Here is a 23,521-nt window from a genome sequence, read left to right as displayed (position 1 = left end):
AATTAAACAGCTGAAAGTGGATCCGTCAAAATTGGAAGGCAGAGAAGGCAAAACAAAGACTTGGCAGCTTTGAGAGCTTACATAAAATTTGAAATATTCAGTGAATCGCTAGGAAATGTACTAATTCGACGACAAGGAGTCTGAATCTGTGCTTGAAATCATCAGACTTTGAAAAACTTGACTGATTCACTTTTCTGAATAAACCATTTTTATTGTTGATTCCTTCTTTCTCTTTTTAATTCCAAAACGCGTCTGCGGCGCGCCAGACTTGTTTTCAGTATACATACATCGTTTCGTCTCGTCATTAGTCAGGTGTCCGCGTGGATTATACTTTTTTTGTTTTAAATACCAACCAAATAATTCTTTTTCTCATTATTATTGCCTTTTCCCTCATCTCACCACAACTATGGGCACCTTCCTCCCCCTCATCTACAGTAACCTCGAATCGATAATTTTTGTGATCTCCTCGTCGATCAACTCGCTTCTCTTCCTCCTCATCCTCTTCAAAAATCCAATAGTCAAAAAGTATTGGCCAGTAAAATCAGACACCCATCAAAAAGAAATCACCTATTCTCAAGTCAACACGGCGGAAAATTGGAAAATTTTGTTTTCAAAATGACTTTAAGGGGTGACTAATGGGAAAAATTAAAAATTGTGAAAATTGAAAAAAAAATTAAATTAGCAAATCGCATAGTGTACCCATGTTGCAGTCTCTCAAAATGTTAATCGATGTGCTTTCCTTTGAAAATATTATTAATAATAAGATTGGACAATTTTGGCATTTTCATAACTCAAATGACTCAAAACCTCAACTTTTAAAACTTAACATTTTTCAGTTTTGAATGGATTAAGGATGAAACATTTCGAAGCTGGGACGATTTGCAATCAGCCAGTTTTTATCTCGGTTTCGAAGCGTTTCGGTTTCTAAATGGTCTGGTTCCAAATGTTTTACGAATTCAGAACGTGCCATCGTAGATTTCACTCGTTAGAATTACGGTAGCGGTAGTGTTTCTCAGTTATTTTTTCGTAAATTTCGCAGTTTTTTGACAATCCCGATTAGCAAAGATATCAGAGGCGCACGACCTCCTTAAAGCAGTCTCCAAATGCAAGGCAAAGGCGCCATTGCTTCGAAACGCTGTCCGTTTTTAATGGTGGTTTAAGAATCCCAAAACTCGGACTTCTTTTGGTTTTATTTTACCCTATTAGATTTTGTAGCAAGTTTTATTTTGTCACAGTTTAGTTTTTTTTCCCGAGGTTTCCAAGCTCTTCCCTGTAGAAAAACTGTCAAAATGACCGTCCGCTTCTTCAGGCGGCTTCCAAAAGGACCAGAAGATTAGTCTATGTTCAAAAATTCCGATATTGCGGTTGAACCGCGGCCGACCGTACGACAGAGTTGCATGGAATTCCGACTTCCGGATTTTTTCCCATTCCTACTTCCGACTTCCGTCATTCCATAACTGTGGAATTTACGCAAAGTAAATTTAGCAGAAATACATGGAAATATGGTCTAAAAGGACAAACGACAGGCTTTTCTTCCGCAAAAAACTAATTTTCCACTGATTTTCGCGAATTTTATGAAAATTTCCTGTAGTTTTTAAAAATTTGCGAAAAAATCTAATTCCGACTTCCGGATAAGAAATTTTCACTACCATGCAACTCTGTCGTACGGTAGCCCTGCCTATGGGAAACAATCAATAAAGTGCAACCAGTGCGCTACGCAAGACTCTTGTTTGAAGACGTACGTATTTTCCTTATTTATCGATTTTTTGCCCACTCCGTTTGCCCAAAAGATGTCTAACTTCTCCTGTTTTCCGTTTCTAAAGCTTCCATTTCTGCCGTTGCAAAAAGTTGTACACAATTTATGTTGTACTGAAATGTAAGTTCTCTTTTCGATTTCATACAGTTTTTTTCTCTGTTTAGAACTGAGCTCTCACTGTGCTCCCGTAGATCAAAACGGTTAATGCAAAGCATTCGTCATCCAGAACCCACCCACATTGAAATAACTATTGATCGACGTCGGATGTATGTTTCACTTATGCATAGATTTGAAGTTTGTTCATTATGGTCTATAATAGCTGAATACGAGAAAAGATTATTAGAATTCTACCGAGATGACATCATTGGAGGCGCTTCTGTCCGAGTTATGTGAGTTCTTATGTTTCGATTTTTTTCAATGAATCTATTTTCCGATTTGCATAAAACTGCATAAAGTTTAAACGACCCAAGTGAGAGTGCTCTGTCATATAACCATACTTGCAAACCGGGCCTGCGCGTAACTCGCTTTAAACGCAATGCTATGGGCTGAAAAATATACAAAAATGTAGATCTCAGCGAGTTCTATTTCTATGACCTGATACGGGCCGGATGGCAAATCGGTAATGTGCCGCGGGCCGGAACAAAGTGCCAAAAACGCAAAAATGGGCAAAAAAGCCATTCTAGCCCGGCCCGCGGCACATTACCGATTTGCCATCCGGTCCGTATTAGGTCAAAGAGATAGAACTCGCCGAGATCTACGCTTTGGTATATTTTTCAGCCCATAATATTCATTTTGACGAGAGTTACGCGCCGGCCCGTGTCGGCCCGGTTTGCAAGTATGCATATAACTGTATTCAGGAAACTCGGAGATTCGAGATTCAATATCGACGCTCCCCAACAGCCTGAGAATGCCATAAAAGCTCTCGTTAATCACATGAAAGAAGTATTCAAACTACCGCTTATAGTGGATTTCCGACCGAATGGAATGAACGATTTTCTGAGATTTATTCCCATTTTCCCAGTCTGCAAACGTTTCCTTTTATACGGAACCGAGCCGATTTCAAGTCAAGAATTGAAATATATTGAAGATAATGTTGTTGTTGAAGAGAGATATAACTGCATGATACCAGTTAACTGACTTTTTAATTCCCCATCAAAATAACGGACTCCAAAGAAATTCTATGATTACACTGTTCGTTGTTCTGGAATTTTTATTAAAGTTTGATTGAATACTAGCTCCGCACAGTTCTTACAACTGCGCTCCACCGAAATACCCTTGAAAAATGTCCCCTTTTTCTCTGTGTCTCTCAATTTCGCTCACAATTTTTTCGGTTTCAGTAGAGCGCGGTTGTGAGAAACGTGCCGAGCCATTAAGAAAAAAAAATAAATTTATTACAGTAATCCTTCAAATCGTGTCGAGACCAAACACCGAAATTCGAGTGTGCGCCTTTAATATTACTGTATTTTCAACTAAAAATTATTTTAATTAACTGATTTTTCGCTTAAAATTTATTAAAATCCTCGTTCTCCCACTATTTTCTGGAATTTTCTGCATAAAACTGAATTAAAACAAATTAAAACATTTTTTATTAATAAAAAAAGAAAACCAACAAATAAATCTGCCTAGAAATATTAAAAAAGAGCAGATGAAGTAAAACCAGACACCCATGAAAAAGAAATCACCTATTTTCGAGTTAACTTAGCAGAAAAATGTGACTAATTGGAAAAATCTTTTTAAAAAAGTGGGTGGAGCCGTAAAAACTACAATTTTAGAGTTTTGACCAGAAAAAAGAGGGGAAAATATAATTTTAAGCGAAAAAAAACCAAACAAAACATTATTTTTAACAAAAAAACATAAATTTAGCAAACATCCAATCGCAGTGTGTATTCCTGATCGATTCCCATGTAGCAGTCGCTCAAAATGTACACCGATAGTGCGTGTTTTCCTCTGAAAATTAGAAAATTAATTTTTCAAAAAAAAAAATTTAAATTTAAAAAAAACTCACTTCGCCGCCGGAACTCTGATATCGAGTTTAGCCGTGGAGCGTGTCGAATGAGATCCCATCACAGACGTCGTATTGACAATTTGATCGTTGAATTCTCGGCCGACAATTACAATCCATCCCGCCTGTTTTGGTTTCGACCATTGTGGAAGGTGCATTGACGAGTTGTTCTGGAAGAATTCGAATGAAAATTAGAACATTTCGGGTGAAAATACTAAAAATCTCGATAAATTGGTTTTTTTTTTGCCAGAAAATGACCCAAAAATGGTCAAAATTGGTTTTGGGACGTTTTGAAACCAGGACATTCTAAAACCAAAATTTTTTCGTTTTTGGAATGTCCGCGTTCTGAAACGTCCAAGTTCCGAAACTTCTAGATTTCCGTTTTGAAACTTTTCAGTTCCAAAACGTCTCAGTTTCAAAACGGGATAGTTTTAGTTGGGCTTCAAAATTTCTGGGTTTCAAAACGTCCCGATTTCAAAACATCTCAATATCGAGATTCTCGGGTTACAAGATGTCCCCGCTTCGGTTTCGAAACGTCCCGGTTTTCAAATGTCCAAGTTTCATAATGACTCGGTTTCGAAACGTCCCAACCCAAAATTTCTCGTAAAAACTGCTGAAAATAGGTTTTCTGCTCGAATTTTCGGTTTTTTCGGTCAAAAATCTTCCGGGATGGCAGGATTTTGAAAATGCTCGATGATCGAGTGATGAAGTGTCAGGGTTCTGAAACGTCTCAGTTTCAACACGGGATAGTTTCGAAACGTCCCAATTGGAAAGCATCTCAATTTCGAGATTCTCATGTTCCGATCTTCGGTTTCGAAACTTCCAACAGAGTTGCGCGGAAGTGATTTTTTCTAAAACGGAAGTCGGAAGTCGGAAGCAAAATTTTGAAAACGGAAGTCGGAAGGGAAAAACAGCCCGGAAGTCGGAATTCCGCGCAACCCTGCTTCCCAACATGAATTTTCTTGTAAAAAGTGCTAAAAATCTACTTTTTCCTCGAATTTTCAAAATTTTTTCAAGTTTTTTCGGTCAAAAATCTTGATTTTTTCACTCTTTCTCTCACCCTAGCCGGTCCACATCTCTCCAGCACGATTCTCATCTTATACACCTCTCCAGCCATCACTTTGACCTCTTTCTCTCCAGAAACATCTTGACAGAATTTGCCATCAGAATCCACGAGATCCATAGATTTCATTTGGACGATTGGCCAATGACACAACGATTTCAGCACTTCTTTCATTTGAGTCTCATCGAGTCTCGTCGATTCTCTCAATAGTTTCATCACTCGTTTCACCATTTTTGGGTCTTCTGATGACGTCGATTTCTCGATTTCCAAAAGATTCTGAAGTTGTGGAATTGTCATTTGATCTCCAAGAGATCGAGCGTCTTCATGTGTCAAATGGGGCAAACAGAGGAGGGGATGATCGTCGTGCCATCTGGAAATTCGAAAATTTTCGAAAAAAAATGGCCTAGAAACCCAAAAAATTGAAAAGTTAGGCCACCAAGTGTTTTCTTTGTTTTCTCGGCGATCAGTCCATGGCCTAGGAACCCGAACAGTGGGAAAACTCGGCCAGTGGCCTAGAAAATCCGAAAATTTTTAAATTTTCGGAAAAAATGGCCTAGAAACCCAAAAAAAAATGGAAAACTCGGCCACCAAATAGTTCTTCGTTTTCTCGGCCATCACCACATGACCTAGAAACCCGAAAACTTGGTAAACTCGGCCACCAAAAACGCAGTGTTGGCTAGTGGCCTAGAAAACCCAGAATTTTCGAAAGAAAATGTGGCCTAGAAACCCAAAAAAAAGGAAAACTCGGCCATGAAATATAATTCTTTGTTTTCTCAGTTATCAACCCGTGGCCTAGGAATCCAAAAAGTGGGGAAACTCGGCCAGTGGCCTAGAAACCCAAAAAAATGGAAAACTCGGCCACCAAAAAAAGTTAGGTCATTTAAAGTTTGGTATCGAAATTTTTCATTTTGGTGTCCTAGAAAATCCAAAAATTGGAATTTTAGGCCACCTAACTACTTCAACGGCCTAACTTCCCATACTCCGATTTCTAGGCCATCATCTTGGTGCCATTTTTTCCTGGTGGCCTAGAAAATCGAAAAGTTCGGCCATCAACAATTTTTCAAAATTTGGTGGCCTAGGAATCCAAAACTCGGCCAGTAACCGAATTTCGTGTTTTTCTCAAAAATTTCGGTGGCCTAGAAACCCAAATTTTTGGTTTTTTTAGGTCACGCCTTCAATCCTACCTCGCCGAATGGCACATTTGTTGCAACAAGACGATATTCATGGTTGCACTCAACCAATTCTTCAATCTCGCCATTTCTCTCATCGCCTGAAGAATACGAATACACTGATCGAGAACACTTTTCAGATCGGTTCGATAGTCTGTCGGAAGGAGTGTCCGCATGAAATGGGCTTGGAAAAGAAGATGGGCTTTACACGCCGATGTACCCATTACTGATGTCGAAAAACGGATTCGCAGCTTTTTCTGGAAAAAAAACGGTCAAAAACTGAAATTTCAGCAAAAAATCGCTGAAAATCAGTCTAAAAATGAAAATTTTTTTTGCGCTCTACTGATAATCTTGTGAAAATTACGATATTCCGATAAGAAAATACCGCAAATTCCAACAAATTATCATTAGAGCGCATTCGTCACAATAATTTAATCAGATAAGTGCGCGTTTTGAATATAATCGACTACAGTAACCGCTAAACTGGATTACTGTAGAATTCGTGGTGGGACCCTATTTTCAGTAAAGTCAAAACTCTTATCCAAAATTCCCGCTATTTTCTTTTAAAAATAACGCAATTTTTACCTAATTCTCATTGGAGCGCATTTGCGAGATTGCGAGAATTAAAACATTGAAATCGCCAAAATTTGAGTCAGAAAAGTGAAAAATTGGGCATATAACTTGCGATTTCTAAAAAATTATCAGCGGAGCGCGTTTGCCACAAAAATGCTCGAAATCGCTGAAATTTTTGTTTAAACTTGTGAAAAATGAAAATTCGGGCATAGCTTCCGCCTACGCGTGACGAAATGCGCTCAATTGATAATCTAATTGAAAGCTCCGTGATCTTCACGGAAATTTTCACATCAGATTATCTCTAGAGCGCATTTGCCACAAATTTGATTCAAAAACTGCTACAGAAGTGATGAAACTAGTAGGATTACTGTAGATTTCGTGGTGGGACCAGTTTTTAACGAAATCTACTCATGATCATACTCATTTTAAAGCTAATTTCAGCTAAAATTTTTAGATTTTTTCGAAAAATTTGAGATAATATCAAAAAATTGACTCAAATTATCTGAAAATCGGTTCAAATCAAGTTCGGTCTGCAAATGCGCTCTATTGACAGTAATCCAAAAGAAAAATAACACTATTGGGGTTCAAAGTAAAGCGACTGTCAGCTAGATTATCAAAAGAGCGCATTTGCAAAATATCGAATGCTAAAAACCTGTTTTTAGCTCAAAAACCAGTCGAAAATCTACAATTTTTGGAAAACGCTCAAAAATCCGTCTAAAAATGACTAAAAATGAAAATTTGGGCATAGCTTCCGCCTACGCGTGACTAAATGCGCTCTATTGATAATCTAGTGAGAATTCCTCCCAAGATTATCATTAGAGCGCATTTGCCACCACCTGGAGCAAAAATTTCGACTAAAACCTTCAAAAATCAGGATTTTTCTCATTATAGTGCGTTTTTACCCAAATTTTCTCAAATTTTCTACCTGCAACTCTGTATTAATCAAATCCTCATTATGCCGAACAGGAATCTCCGCATATTCAGGTACATCCGTCAATATCTTCAACATTTGCTCTACAGTACACCCTGAATGCATCGTCTTCACCAGGAAACGAATCGTTTCATGCTGGAGATAGTAGACCGATGCGATTCGCCCAGAAGGCGTCGGTTTGATGACGTCATTCTCAGAATCCACGTGAATACACTCGGATTCGACGAGCTCTGTGACGCAGTCATCAACGATTTTCGTGATGAATTTCAGCATCGACTCCTCGGAATCCTCGTCGAGACCGTAGTAATTGGGATTTGCGAATAGTCTACGGTAGAGATATGTTCCTGAGAGATATTCAACGATTCCCTGTTTCGAATCAATTGTTCCCGCCGAGATTTCAGCGTTTACGTGGTTTGGAAGAACGGGAAGAAGGGAGGATTCGACGGGGAATGGTTCATAGAGAAACTTTTTGTAAAACGTTTTTTTCGCGTCCTGGACATAGATCACGGCGACGGCCGAGTCGTCGAATTGTGGACGACCAGCACGACCCATCATTTGGAGAACATCTGGAAAATAAATTAATGAAATTTAGCCCGAAAAATGAAAATTTTGAGCATAGCTTCCGCCTACGCGTGACTAAATGCGCTCTATTGATAATCTGATGGAGATTTAGGTAATTTCATTGAAAAACACCGCAAATTTCCAACAAATTATCATTAGAGCGCATTTGCCAAAATCATAGCTTCGAAATCGCAAAAAATGGTTCAGAAACTTGAAAATTTGAGCACTTCCGCTTACGCGTGACTAAATGCGCTCTACTGATAATCGATGTAAAAATTCCGGGATTTTAACGAAATTTTCACATCAGATTATCATTAGAGCACATTTAGTCATAAATTTAATGTTTTAACGAAGTCTAGTCATGATTATACACATTTTGGAGCTAAAAAGAGTTATAACTTTCAAATTTTCAACAAAAAAAATTGGGATCAAAAATGTCAGTTTGGTTTGCAAATGCGCTGTATTGATAATCTGATGAAAATTACGAGATTTTTATAGGAAAACACCGTAAAATTCCACCAAATTATCATTAGAGCGCATTTAGTCATAAATGGTTTGGGTTTCTGTGTTTCCAGTCTTCCAGATGTCAGAAAACTTTAAATTTCAGTACGAATGTAGATATTTGAATCCATTTGTGTTTCCACATCTCCAGATGTCCAGAAATTTGGAATTTCTGTTGAAAACTGTCATTTTTAAGTCGAAATTCTGAATTTTAAGCGAAGATTTTGAATAAAAACTGGCAGGCACTTCCAAAGCTACTATCTGTCTGTGTGTCTGTGAATTCAGATGTCCGAATGTCCAAAATCTAAGAATTTCAGACAGAAAAACGGTTTTTTTTGGTCAAATTTAAGTATTTTTGTGTTGTTTTTTCATCAAAAACTCTTTTTTTTCTCAAATTTGTGTCCAGATCCTCCAATAACCAACCAGTAACCGGAAAATCCACATATTTCCCTTTCTTTCCGTCGAAATATTCGGTTCCCTTGACTATGACCAAATGGGCGGGACAGTTGATACCCCATGCCAACGTGGCGGTGGCGATGAGCACTTGAATCTTTTTCTCAATGAAAAGCTGCTCGACGATTGCTCTTTCATGGGCGGACAGACCGGCGTGATGCATTCCGATTCCGAATGGAAGCGTGAGTTTCAGATTTTCGTCTGGAAAAAAATTGAAAAAAATCATAGTTGTCAAGGCCCGGCCCGGGCCGGGCCGGGCCGGGCCTTGTCGGCGAAATCAGGGCCCGGCCCGGCCCGAAGGCCCGGGCAAATTGGCGCGAAAGTCAAATTTTCAAAATTTTTCAAATTTTTTGAATTTTTTTGAATTTTTTTGCGAAAAAGTCACATTTTCGACTATCAGTCAGAATTAGAAGAAATTCTGAAAAATAGTCAAAAATGGTCACATTTCCGATGAAAAATTGAAAAAAATTGGAAAAAAAAGGTCGTTTTTTGAAGCCGGGCCTTCGGGCCGGGCCGGGCCTTGAAAATTTTCTACCGGCCCGGCCCGGCCCGGCCCGGGCCTTCGGGCCTTGCCGGGCCGGCCCGGGCCTTGACAACTATGAAAAAAATAGGATCTATAGATGTGTTTTTATAGAAAAATCGCAAAGTTTCGACTCAAAAACCGAAATTTGAGCATAGCTTCCGCTTACGCGTGACGAAACGCGCTCTATTGATAATCCAATGAAAACCCGTGATTTTCACGGAATTTTCACATCAGGCTATCATTAGAGCGCATTTGCCACAGTTTTTCAGATTTACACCGGTTTTCAGTGTTGAAGATTCTAGATTTTCAGATTCTTCTTCAGATTCTACCACTAGATTATCATTAGAGCGCGTTTTAGGTATAATCAACTACAGTACCCCTCTAAAATCAACTGAATTACTGTAGAATTCGTGGTGAGACTCTATTTTCAGTGAAGTCAAAACTCTAGTCGCTAAAAACCTAAATTTCCGCGATTTTCACTCAAAACAAAACCCGATTCTAACCAAATTCTCATTGGAGCGCATTTCCTACACGATGTAATTCAAAATCACTCCAAAACCGCAAAGTTTCGACTCAAAAACCGAAATTTGAGCATAGCTTCCGCCTACGCGTGGCTAAATCCGCTCTATTGATAATCTGAGTGAAAAATCCGGGATTTTCACAGAATTTTCACATCAGGCTATCATTAGAGCGCATTTGCCACAAAAATGGTCATTTTTCATATTGGCTACCATGGGATCCTTGAGTACCTACAGTAGTCATAGCTTACGTCTACAAACGCGCTCTATTGACAATCTTGCTGAACCAGGTTATCATTAAAGCGCATTTGCCACCGATTTTCAAAAATATCTTGATTCCCGCACCTTTAACCGACGCCATCCACACTTCCAACTCGCTCATTTCCATATTCAACCATTGTTTCGGGTTGTGATCAGCAATCAACAAATTGACAAAAGCCAACGCCGTCAATCTCGTCTGTCGTCTACTCGACACAAAGATTAGGACCGGTTTTCGCGGGGAGTACGTAAGGATCGCCTTGTAGGCCGGCTTATTCATCAGTGCCATTCTTGGACAGTAATGTTGTCCGGGGAATCCTTGAATATGCACGGAAATCGGGACGGGACGAACCGATGGGCGGAAGTTGAAGCACGCCTCATCAGGAATCCCCAACCATTCCGCCACGTCACCAGCGTTCGCGAGTGCCGTGGATAATCCCAGGAGTCTTACTGGCTCTTCGCGGGTATGACTCCGCCTAGTAATCATTTTCAGTCGGGATACGATCGCTTCGAGCACGGCACCCCGATCGACACCCAGGAGATGCACCTCGTCGAGCACAATGAGCCCAACACGTCTGACGTATTCACGTGTCGCCCAGCTCCTGGAGATTCCATCCCACTTTTCTGGCGTCGTGATAAGAATCGATGAGGCTTGGAGCTCCTGAGGATCTGGGGTGACGTCACCGGACACCTCGACAACTCGGTACCCCCATTCCATTCTCGAATTTCTGTTTCCAATCGTCGACTCGTTCTCTCACTAAAGATTTCAACGGGGCGATATAGACCACTTTCATTCCTGGATGGTCTTGAAGGAGACGGAACATTGCCAACTCGGCGCAAAGCGTTTTTCCTGAGCCGGTTGGCGCGCCGACGAGCGCAGATTTATCGGTTTTGTAGAGGCTGAAGAAGACTTGCGCTTGGATTGGATTGAAGTAGTCGAATGTGTAGATTGACTCGAATTTTGAGTTTTTTAGCGTCTGAAATTAGGAATTTTGATGAAATCAGGTCAAAAAAAGGAGTTAAAAAGGAAAATTTGAGCATAGCTTCCGCGTACGCGTGACTAAATGCGCTCTATTGATAATCTGAGTGAACATTTCGGGATTTTCATTGAAAAACACCGAAAAATTCACCAAATTATCATTAGAGCGCATTTGTCACAATTACATTTGGGCATAGCTTCCGCCTACGCGTGACTAAATGCGCTCTATTGATAATCTGAGTGAAAAATAAGGGATTTTCACGGAATTTTCACATCAGGCTATCATTAGAGCGCATTTGCCACAAATTTGAATCAAAATTTGCTATAGACGTTATGAAACTACTGGTTTCAGTAGGATTACGGTAGATTTCGTCGTGGGACCAGTTTTGCACCCAAATCTAGTCAGGATTATAGTCAATTTAAAGCTAAATTCAGCTATAACTTCCTAATATTTGAAAAATCAAGATAATCCTCCTTTTTTTCCGGAAAAATTCAAAAATTAACCCCCGAAAAATGAAAATTTGGGCATAGCTACCGCCTACGCGTGACTAAATGCATTTGCCACAGGTTTTCAGCAATTTTTAGCTCTAAAAACAGTTTTTTGGTGTGAAAACCGCAATTTTGTCAGTAGAGCGCATTCACCACATATTTGAATTTAAAATAGTTCTAAATGGTGTTGAATGGAACGGAAAAAATGCTGAATAACGTGTTTAATCGCTAAAAACCAAAATTTTCGCAATTTTCACTCAAAAAATAACGTAATTCTTACCAAATTTTTTTAGAGCGCATTTCCTGCACGAATAATTCAAAATTATTCAAAAACCGTTAATTTTTTACTCAAAATGAGATAATCTGATGGAAAATTTGGTATTTTCATTCAAAAACACCGCAAAATTCAACAAGTTATCATTAGAGCGCATTTGCCAAAACAATTATTTTGAAACATTGAAATTTTGGCCGAAACCACCAAATTCTGAGTTAGAAAATTAAATTTTGGGCATAGCTTCCGCCTACGCGTGACTAAATGCGCTCTATTGATAAACGAGTGGAAATTCCGGGATTTTCACGTCAGATTATCAATAGAGCGCATTTGCCACAGAATTGGATTCAAATTTTTATGAAAAAAAAGGCCGAAATCGTGGTTAAACTCGATTTTTCCTATCATTTTCCCAAATTTTTCGCGCCAAAGGCACGCCAGCTCCTTCATTCTCAGGTAGATACTACCTTAATCGGAAGCGGTTCCAAATCCAACAAATCCGTATGACTTTTGAAGGATTTCGGTAGGATACAATTGTGAAGACTCATCGGAACGACAACGTCTTCCGTCACAAAGTATTCAGAAGCCAAGCGTAACTGGAAGTTATTCGTGAGCTGACAGTCAACAATTGGGATCGTAAAAACGATGAATTGAGGCTCCGCCTTCAACACTTTCATTTTTCCGATTCCAATGCGTTCCTGATGGATAATGAGATTCTCATTGAGATTCTCCAAAACCAAATAGAACGATTGGAGTCCGGATTTTCCGTGAATCGCATCATTCCAAAGGAACGATGGAATCAGTGTTACTTCCACTTGAACAATGGTATAAGTGATCGGTTTGAAACGGGCGGTCACTTCGAGACGTGGAAGATAACGGAGATACGTGTAGAGGCGGTCACCGTCACAGCTGAACATGTAGCCGAGATCTTTCGGTGAGAGTTCGAGAAGATCCGATTCGCGAGCTTTTTTTCGCTCGATTTTCTCGATCCAGGTGATGGGAATGTTGATTATCTGAAAAAAAAGATGAAAATTGAGTTCGGAAAATGAAAATTCGCGAAAAATAGGATCTGGAGATGTGTTTTCATAGAAAAATTGCAAAATTTGATATAGAAAATTAAAATTTTGAGCATAGCTTCCGCCTACACGTGAGCAAATGCGCTCTATTGATAATCTGATGGAGATTTAGGTAATTTTATTGAAAAACACCGCAAATTTCCACCAATTATCATTAGAGCGCATTCGCCACAATTTTGAGTTGAAAGTTGTTGAAATTTCAGCTAGAACACTTTAAATTTATTCGAAAAATTGGAAATCGCTCCGAATTCGTGTGAATTGAGCATCTAATTATCAGGTAATTAGTTAGATTACTGTAGGATACAGTAGCTGCAGTAATTTATTCCAAAAACTTCCAATTTTGATATAATGAGCTCTACTGATGATCTAGTGAAGAAACCGGGATTAACACGGAAATTTTCACATCCGATAATCATTAGAGCGCAATTGCCAATAGTTTACAGTCACAGAAACCAGAATTTCGGCAGAATAGATAAGATGTCCGAGAATATGCACTTTTTAGTCGAAGTTTAAAGCTTTTTGCCGAAAATTAACGTTTTTTTTAAATTTCTTTGTGTTCAGAAGTTCGTAATTCTAATTTTAATTCAAAACCCTCCATTTCGGGTTTTGACGATTTGGAAATTCGAAAATCCGATAAAAAATGAAAATTTGAGCATAGCTTCCGCCTACGCGTGACCAAATGCGCTCTATTGACAATTTACTGAAAATTGCGATATTTTTATTAAAAAATACCAGAATTTCCTCTAGATTACCATTAGAGAGAATTTGCCACAATTTTTTCAGTATCTGGATCTCCAGAATCCAAACTTTCGGATTCTTATGATTCCTATGGTCTCAGATTTTCAGGTTTTTTGAGATTCCTGGATTCACAAGATTCTAGAATCCGGGATTTCCAGACTTCCAGATATCTGAACTCTCAGAATCCAAATTATTCAAATTTCTTCACTTCATAACTTGATACTCGGATTCACCGAAATCCTGCGGTCTCAGATTCAAGATTTTTGAGATTTTTGAGATTTTCAAGCCTCTAGAATCCGATATTTCCAGATTTCCAGATACCGTAAATACTGTATTATAACGGCACCCCATCTATACTCAGAATTCATGAATGTGATCATCCCGGTGTCTTTTTTTGGTTCTGATTAGAAGCAGCGTGATTTGTAACTTCTTGATCAGCCGATAGAACTCCCAAAAAAAGTTTTTGCCGGTAAATTTTAATAAGTTTCTGAAAACACAAAATTTCTCTGGGAGCCGGTTGAAAAATATAACGGCATGCCGTTATAATACAGTATTTACTGTATCTGGATTCTCAAAATCTCAAATCTTCCTCAAATTTTCAGTCAGCACCTGTATAAACTGTCTCAACGAGCACTGATTCATCCACATCTGTTTCTCCACACACTTTGCGATTCCCAAAAAAGCGTTGGCCGCCTGACTCCACCCATTTTTCAGCACCATCTCAAACATAGCACGACAGAGGCGTCCCGCATTTTGTTGTACGTATAATTGTTCAGACATTAAAGCGGAATTCCGGGTTGACGTTCGGGAAATCAGAGATTGCAACAGGACATTCACTTTTCCAGCCACTGAAGCGAGACCACCTCCTCTCACATTCATCATACATCCATAACTCATCAATTCCTCTAAATCGTTAATTTCCTCCTCTCGACACTTAATATTCGCGAATTCCGTAGCCATTGACACCAGTCCGATGACCATATCATCTGGCATAAATGCGGTGAATGTCACCGGTAGGCCGACACCTTTTTCCGCTTCGTTCAATAGCTGAATTGTCTCGTATTTCACGTAGAAATTGGAGGCGATCCGGCCGAGATCCGTCGAGTTGAGATATTCAGTTCTGGAAATTCCTTATTGAGAAAAAAAAGAAGGAAATTTGAGCATAGCTTCCGCCTACGCGTGACTAAATGCGCTCTATTGATAATCGATATGAAAAACTCCGCGATTTACACAGAATGTTTCACCTCAGATTATCATTAGAGCGCATTTGCCACAAATTTGAATCAAAATTTGCTACAGAATTTATGAAACTACTAGTTTCAGTAGGATTACTGTAGATTTCGTGGTGGGACCAGTTTTTCACGCAAATCTGGTCAGGATTATAGTCAATTTAAAGCTAAATTCAGCTAGAACTTTCTAATTTTTGAAAAATCAAGATAATCCTCCTTTTTTTCCGCAAAAATTCAAAAATTAACCCCCGAAAAATGAAAATTGGGGCATAGCTTCCGCCTACGCGTGACTAAATGCGCTCTATTGATAATCGATGTGAAAATTTCGGGATTTACACGGAATTTTCACCAAGATATCATCAGAACGCATTTGCCACGGGTTTTCAGCAATTTTTAACTCCAAAAACAGTTTTTTGGTGTAAAAACCGCAATTTTGTCAGTAGAGCGCATTCACCACATATTTGAATTCAAAATAGTTTCAAATTTCATCAAATAGAACGGAAAATATGCAGAATATAAAAATTTGAGCATAGCTTCCGCCTACGCGTGACTAAATGCGCTCTATTGATAATCTGATGAAAAAATGAGGTATTTAGGATGAAAACACCGCAATTTTCAGTAGATTAGCATTAGAGCGCATTTACCACAATATGGAATTTACAGAATTCGCCGAAAGTGCAAAAAGTGGTACTTTTTTGCCAAAAAATAAGTTTATCTGTCTATCTGTGAATCCGGATGTCCGAACTCTTCAGAATTTTCAGAAAATATACTTTCTGAGCAAACTTTGGTAAAGAGAAGTTCGCTCCACTGACAGTTTCATGAAAATTGGTCATTTTTAGCAAAAAAAAGGGGTTTTTGAGTTAAATTATCCATAGAGCGCGTTTACCACATAGCGGAATTCAAACCGATTAAAATCAGTGAATTTCACACTGAAAAATGAAAAATTGAGCATAGCTTCCGCCTACGCGTGACTAAATGCGCTCTATTGATAATCGATGTGAAAATTCCTCACTAGATTATCACTAGAGCGCATTTGCCACAGTTAGAGAATTCTAAGCATTTTTAAACCAATTTAGACTGAAAATAGTCGAAAATCTGCAATTTTCAGTCAAAATTCCACGTTTTCTTCCATTTTTCCATACTTGTCAAAAATCGGCCCGGCCCGGCGGCCCGGATTCAAAAATGGGTACCCATTTTCACCAATTTTTTTTTGAAATTTTTCGAAAAAAAAAACAGTAAAAATGCTTAAATTATCATTACATATTCACATTTTGATTCAATTTTAAATGTTTATTCGAAAACTATACTTTTTTCAAAAAATTTCCAAAAAAAGTTCAAAAACTCAAAATGTTTTGAAAAAATGTTTCAAAACGGGCCGAGTTTTTTCCTGATTTCGGCCCGGCCCGGCCCGGCCCGTGACAAGTATGCATTTTTCGGCCTCTAGAAACTCACGCCATATCATATCGAATCATTTTATTCAAATCCAACTGAATCGCCGCTTCCCGAATAACATTTCCAAAGTGATCTCTCAACGTCGGATCTTTTTCAATGGCTCCATACGCGATACCGTATGCCATCGGATTCTTGAGAGCTCTCGTATACATATACGTATAAGTGAGCCATTCGACACCCTCATCGACCGTCGATACCGTACCCAATGCCACCTCAGCGTTGAGATTATCATGAAGACGTTGGTAGAAATTGGATTCAATCGGATTCTGATGGACAAGCATTGTCAGATATTTATCGATTTTATCTCGAGTCGTGATGATGATTCCGTGTCCTTCGTTCTCGAATTGTGGACGACCGGCACGTCCGAAAATTTGTTGAACGTCGAGCACACCCAAGTCACCGAACACTCCTTTTTCAGCATCGAACACGTCGGTTCCCTTGAAAAAATGGAAAAAAATGGGGTTTTCGGGTCGAAAATCGTGTTTCAAATTATGAAAAATGAAAATTTGGGCATAGCTTCCGCCTACGCGTGACTAAATGCGCTCTATTGATAATATGGCGAAAAAACGGTTTTTGGAAGCAAAAAACCGCAATTTTCACACCAAATTATCGTTAGAGCGCATTTGCCACAAGTTTTGATGGATTTCAAAAGAAAAATAACAATTTTTAAGTGTAAAAAGTTGGAATTACTAACAAATTATCAAAGGAGCGCGTCAGCCTCAACAAATCTTGAAATCGCTGAAATTTAAGTTGGAAAAATAAAAATTTGAGCATAGCTTCCGCCTACGCGTGACTAAATGCGCTCTACTGATAATCTGTTCTGAAAATTCCGTGATTTTCACAGAATTTTCACGTCAGATTACCATTAGAGCGCATTTGCCACCGTTTTTCAAATTTACACCGGTTTTCAGTGTTGAAAATTCTATAATTTCAGATTCTTCTTCAGATTCTACCACTAGATTATCATTAGAGCGCGTTTTAGATATAATCAACTACAGTACCCCTCTAAAATCAACTGGATTACTGTAGATTTCGTGGAGAGATTATTTTCAAAAAAGTCAAAACTCTAAACGTGTTTTTTTGTCGCTAAAATCCAATTTTTCTGCTATTTTCACTCAAAATTAACGAAATTTTCACTAGATTGTCAATAGAGCGCATTTCCTACAAAGTTAAATTCGAAATTTCGACTTCTAAATCAATTTTGGTTCAGAAATTGAAAATTTGTGCATAGCTTCCGCCTACGCGTGACTAAATGCGCTCTATTGATAATCTATGTGAAAATTACGGTATTCCGATAAGAAAATACCACAATTTTCACCAAATTATCATTAGAGCGCATTTGCCACAAGTTTGAGTTGAAAATTGTTGAATTCTCAGCTAGAAATCGCTCTAAATTCGTTTAAATTGAGCAACTAATTATCGGATAATTAGTTAGATTACTGTAGGATACGGTAGCTTCCGATTTTGAACCGATTTGATAAAATCATGTGTGTAAATGCGCTCTACCGCTAAAACATCAAATAAAAACCATTTAGTGGTCAAATTCGCTCTACTGACAACCTAACAGTCACAAAATTCTCATTAGAGCGCATTTTCCACGTATTTTACCTCAAAATACACCAAATTTTCTGTAATTTTCAGAATACCTTAATAACAACAGCATGAGCCGGGAGATTCACTCCCCACGCCAGAGTGGCCGTACAGAAAAGAACGGAAATGTGTCCTTCGGCGAAGCAACGTTCCATAAGGATACGATCCTGACGGCATAGACCAGCATGGTGAATTCCGAGACCTCGTTGGAAGAGTGGCGAAATTTGAGCGCGATTTCGGCAGAGCGTGATTGCTTTGTCGGCCTGAAAATGAGAGAAAATGAAAATTTGGGCATAGCTTCCGCCTACGCGTGACTAAATGCGCTCTATTGATAATCCGATGAAAAATGGGGTATTTAGGAGGAAAATACCGCAATTTTCACCAAATTATCATTAGAGCGCATTTGCCACAAGTTTGAGTCGAAATTTCCTGTTTTTGTTAAAATTCGAAATTTGCTGTATTTCATGTCGAAAAACAGCATTTTTCATTACTTTTCAGTAGAGCGCACTTACTTTGTGTGCAATTCAGAATACTCTGTTAACCGGAAAATCTCAAATGCGCTCTAGTGCAAACCTTGCTCCATTTACAAATTTCATTGTTTTAGTTATGAAGAAAGTGCGCTCTACCACACAGAATGGCCAAAGCTCGGTATTTGTCAGTGGAGCGCACTATCTACATTATCGATCTCGAGATTCTGTTAAATCTATCCAGAAAATTGAAAATTTGGGCATAGCTTCCGCATACGCGTGACTAAACGCGCTCTATTGATAATCAGAGAGAAAATTCCGTAGTTTTCCACATCAGATTATCATTAGAGCGCATTTGCCACAATTTTCATTTTAAATCACTTTTGACTGTAAAATCACCGATTTTCAGCGATTTTCAGTCAATTTTTGACATAACTCAGCAAAAACACTTTTTTTATCACATCGGGATTAGCATTAGAGCGCATTTGCCACAGATTTTCACACATTTTACCAATTTTCACCGATTTTCCTCGTGTTTTACCTGAACATATTTGCTGGAAGTCTTATCCTTCGGCAAAAAATGGTCCATTTGTCCCAAAACCGAGGCGCGCGCACAGAACGCTTCGCCAAGCTTCGCACATCCATTTCGCGTGTGAACGAAGACGAGAACTTGATGGCCACGTTTCACGAAATCAATGACTTCATCGTAGCACACGTTGTCCATTAGTGTGTTGTTGTCACGGAAGTTTCCGCATTTTCGGGTACCGATGAATCTGAGAAATTGAGTTTAGGAAGTTATATTGCAAAAAAATTCGTTTTCAGCTAGAAGGAATTCTAGGTCAGCTGCCACCAAAATCTTCACAAGATCTGAAGAAATCGAAAAATGAGAAAGATTACTGTAGTATACAGTAGAAATCCGAAAAAAAAAAGCAAAAAAGTGTCAATGGAGCGCATTTCCCACAGTACTAAATTCGAAATTTCGATTTCTAAATCATTTAAATGAAAATTTGGGCATAGCTTCCGCCTACGCGTGACTAAACGCGCTCTATTGATAATCTGAGTGAAAATTCCGTGATTTTCACCGAATTTTCACATCAAATTATCATTAGAGCGCATTTGCCACATATTTTCAGATTTACACCGGTTTTCGGTGTTGAAGATTCTAGATTTTCAGATTCTTTTTCAGATTCTACCACTAGATTATCATTAGAGCGCATTTCAGATATAATCAACTACAGTACCCCTCTAGATTTCGTGGTGAGACCCTATTTTCAGTGAAGTCAAAATTCTAGTCGCTAGAAACCCAAATTTCCGCGATTTTCGCTAAATTCTCATTGGAGCGCATTTTCTACACGATGTAATTCAAAATCACTCAAAAACCGCAAAGTTTCGAATCAAAAACAGAAATTTGAGCATAGCTTCCGCCTACGCGTGACTAAACGCGCTCTATTGATAATCTGGCGAAAAAACTGTTTTTGGGATCAAAAAACCGCAATTTTCACATCAGATTATCATTAGAGCGCATTTGCTACCGTTTTCAGATTTACATCGGTTTTCCGTGTTAAATGTTCTACATTTTCAGATTCTAGCTTCTTGAATCTGATTTTCCACTGGAAATCACGATTTTCGACACAAAATTGTTTAAAATGTGGCCTAGAAACCCAAAATTCGTCCATAGCTCAAAATTTCAAATTTTCGGTCTTTTTGTAGCTTGTTAACCCAAATTTTTGCGGGATTTTTCGAGTTTTTCCCCTAAAATCCTCACTTCTGTGTCAACGGAACAGGTCTAAACCGTCCATCAAAGAAGAACAACCCTTTGTACGGGTTGACTCTCAAGAATCGGGCAACATCGATATAATTCGGTAGGGTGGCCGACAGACCGACAATTCGAATACCCGACTGTGACATTTCAACTTGTCGGAGTGTTCTAGCGACTAATGTCTCAATAACGGGTCCACGTTCATCATGAAGTAAGTGAACTTCATCGATAATTAGTAGTCGGACAGTGTTGATTATCGAATTGTCGCTTGACGACTTTCTGGTGATCACATCCCATTTTTCGGGTGTCAAAACGAGCATTTGGGTGTCGGCAACCTCATTTCGAGACAGTTGAGTGTCTCCGGTCAGCTCTTTTACCTGAAAAATTGGGTTTTGACGATTTGGAAATTTGAAAAACCGATTAAAAAATGAAAATTTGGGCATAGCTTCCGCCTACGCGTAACTAAATGCGCTCTATTGATAATCAAGTAGAAATGGCAGTATTTCGATCAGTAAACTGATAATAAATACTGCAATTTTCACCAAACTATCATTAGAGCGCATTTGCCACAATTTTCGAGTTTCAGTAAATTCTTAGTACTTTTAAATCGATTTTGACTGAAAAATCGTCGATTTTCCGCGATTTTCAGTCAAAACATTTTTAAACTATCATTCTGTCTTCTCATTTTATAGCTACAGTAAGATTCCAGCCACAGTAACCTAACCGCAGAAAAAAAATTCCGTCAGGGTTACTGTAGATCTTCTAGCTGTGCTTTTACTCATTTCAACGAAAATTATGTTTGGAGCGCATTTACAACACGTCTGACCTGGAAGTATCTAGAAACTTGGAAAAATCGGGCATAGCTTCCGCCTACGCGTGACTAAATGCGCTCTATTGATAATCTGGCGAGAAAAAAGGTTTTTTGGATTAAAAAACCTAAATTTTCACACCAGATTATCATTAGAGCGCATTTGCCACAAGTTTATAACAGTGAGACTACAGTAACCCATTTTTGACGATGAATTCAGTTGTAATGTTAGTTTTCGAAAATCGGGATTTCAAATCGTAAAAATTCCAGATTTTCTGAAACTACAGTACCTTCAACCCCAACGGCGCGAGACGTTTGCCGAAAGACTCGGTCATTTCGGTGGCCAACGCTTTCATCGGTGCAATATAAATAATTTTGAAATCATCTTTCATAATTTCTCCTTTTGCATTCTGATGCTCATGAATCGTGTTGAGAATCGTCAACATTGCAATATTCGTTTTTCCGGCTCCAGTTGGTGCACAGATCAGAAGATTTTCCTTCGTTTTGTACGCTTGTTCGAATACAATCGATTGAATCACGTTCAGCTTTTCGAATCCCTGAAAATTGATCGATTTTATTGAAAAAATTTGAAAATTTCACATAAAAACTGAAAATTTGGGCATAGCTTCCGCCTACGCGTGACTAAATGCGCTCTATTGATAATCTATCTAAAAAATGCGATATTTTCATCAAAAATATCGCGATTTTACCAAAATTATCAATAGAGCGCATTTGCCACAAAGATAGATGTGAAATGAGCAGGAAAAGAGTCAATTTTTTCAGGAAAACTTGGAAAAATCGATTTGTCTATAGAGCGCATTTACTATTACAGTATTCTCGTCTAAAACAGATAATTCATATTTTAAACGGGCTCTAAAAAAATCAGTTTTGAGCGGTTAACCTGCTGCCAATGAAAGTGCGCTCTATTGCAAAAAATACGAATTTCAATCTCAAACGCGCTCTACTGCACAGAACTGTTTTTTTTTTGAGAATATTCAGACTCACGACAATGAAAATGCGCTCTACTGGGAAAATATGGTTTAAAGGTTCTGAATGTGCGCTCTATAGCTTAATAACGTTATTTTCGATAAAAAACGCGCTCTACTGCACTAATATCAAGTTCTGGTTCTATGTACATTTCAAGTTTGATTGAAAACGCTCAATTTTGATAAAATGGATAAAAATTCGGGCATAGCTTCCGCCTACGCGTGGCTAAATGCGCTCTATTGATAATCTAGCGGAAGTTCCGGGATTTTCACGGAATTTTCACTAGATTATCACTAGAGCGCATTTGCCACATAATCTAATTCAAAATCGACCAAATTTTCCCCTTCAAACGCTAATTTTCCCGTACCTTAAACCCCTTCTGTCCCAATTCATCCATATCTTTGATATAAACGTGTTGAATCTTCTCAATATCTCCCTTATTCGACGGCGGTACCGTAACACTCTCATGCGTCTTAAAAGTGTCTCGTTTCGATCCTTCGGGCAGTGCGAACTTCATTCCATTAATATCGAAAATCGTGTGTCCCGCCTGAATTCGCGCGTCAAACACGTATGGATAGATCTCCTCGACACGTGGACCACCGGCCATCAACGACGGTTTCCATTTCATTTGATCTATCTCTAACTGTCTCTGTCTCTGTATCTCTTTTTGTGCCAATTCTAATTCCAGCTTCTCTTCGTCGCCGAACGCGTGAATCACTCGATTCAATTCTCGTCTCGTTCGTTTTTCCTCTTTTCGAAGTTCTCGGCGCTTCTCGTTTTGAGACGTCGATTGGACACTGACCGTTTGGAGAATTCCCGGAACGGAGGGCTGAAAATTTGGAAATTTTAAGAGAAAAATGAAAATTTAGGCATAGCTTCCGCCTACGCGTGACTAAATGCGCTCTATTGATAATCAGTGTGAAAATTCCGTGATTTTTACAGAATTTTCGCATCAGATTATCATTAGAGCGCATTTGCCACTGTTTTCAGATTTACACCCGTTTTCAGTGTTGAAGATTCTAGATTTTCAGATTCTTCTTCAGATTCTACCACTAGATTATCATTAGAGCGCGTTTTAAATATAATCAACTACAGCACCCCTCTAAAATCAACTAGATTACTGTAGATTTCGTGGTGAGACCCTATTTTCAGTGAAGTCAAAACTCTAGTCGCTAGAAACCTAAATTTCCGCTGTTTTCACTCAAAAAAAACCCCCGATGCTTACCAAATTCTCATTGGAGCGCATTTCCTACACGAATCAGTTGAAAATTACTCAAAAACCGCCAAGTTTCGACTCAAAAAAAGAAAATTTGAGCATAGCTTCCGCCTACGCGTGACTAAACGCGCTCTATTGATAATCTGATGGAAATT

At 38.7% G+C, this 23,521-nt stretch overlaps 2 protein-coding genes across 2 annotated transcripts; one reads left to right on the top strand and one right to left on the bottom strand.

Annotated features, from left to right (window-relative positions):
- Positions 1-1,790: 1,790 nt before the first annotated feature.
- GCK72_003865 (uncharacterized protein) lies at positions 1,791-2,893 on the top strand (the record flags this gene model as incomplete). Its single annotated transcript, XM_003100321.2, has 3 exons — positions 1,791-1,876; positions 1,921-2,145; positions 2,614-2,893. 3 exons carry the CDS (start codon positions 1,791-1,793, stop codon positions 2,891-2,893), a joined length of 591 nt encoding a protein of 196 aa, XP_003100369.2.
- Positions 2,894-3,615: 722 nt separating this feature from the next.
- On the bottom strand, positions 3,616-23,396 carry GCK72_003864 (uncharacterized protein; the record flags this gene model as incomplete). Its single annotated transcript, XM_053724293.1, has 17 exons — positions 3,616-3,703; positions 3,762-3,928; positions 4,819-5,191; positions 6,006-6,247; positions 7,489-8,060; positions 8,980-9,210; positions 10,396-10,969; positions 11,016-11,285; positions 12,512-13,057; positions 14,468-14,978; positions 16,540-16,976; positions 18,186-18,392; positions 19,138-19,369; positions 20,362-20,732; positions 21,454-21,720; positions 22,518-22,979; positions 23,376-23,396. The coding sequence occupies 17 exons, from the start codon at positions 23,394-23,396 to the stop codon at positions 3,616-3,618; spliced, it is 5,571 nt and encodes a 1,856-aa protein (XP_053588487.1).
- Between the last annotated feature and the right edge of the window lie 125 nt (positions 23,397-23,521).

The sequence above is a fragment of the Caenorhabditis remanei genome, chromosome II, assembly GCF_010183535.1.
Source record: "Caenorhabditis remanei strain PX506 chromosome II, whole genome shotgun sequence".
NCBI classification, from domain to species: Eukaryota; Metazoa; Nematoda; class Chromadorea; order Rhabditida; family Rhabditidae; genus Caenorhabditis; species Caenorhabditis remanei.
The sequence above is the reverse complement of the archived record's forward strand: the minus strand, read 5'-3'. Positions and strand labels throughout refer to the sequence as shown.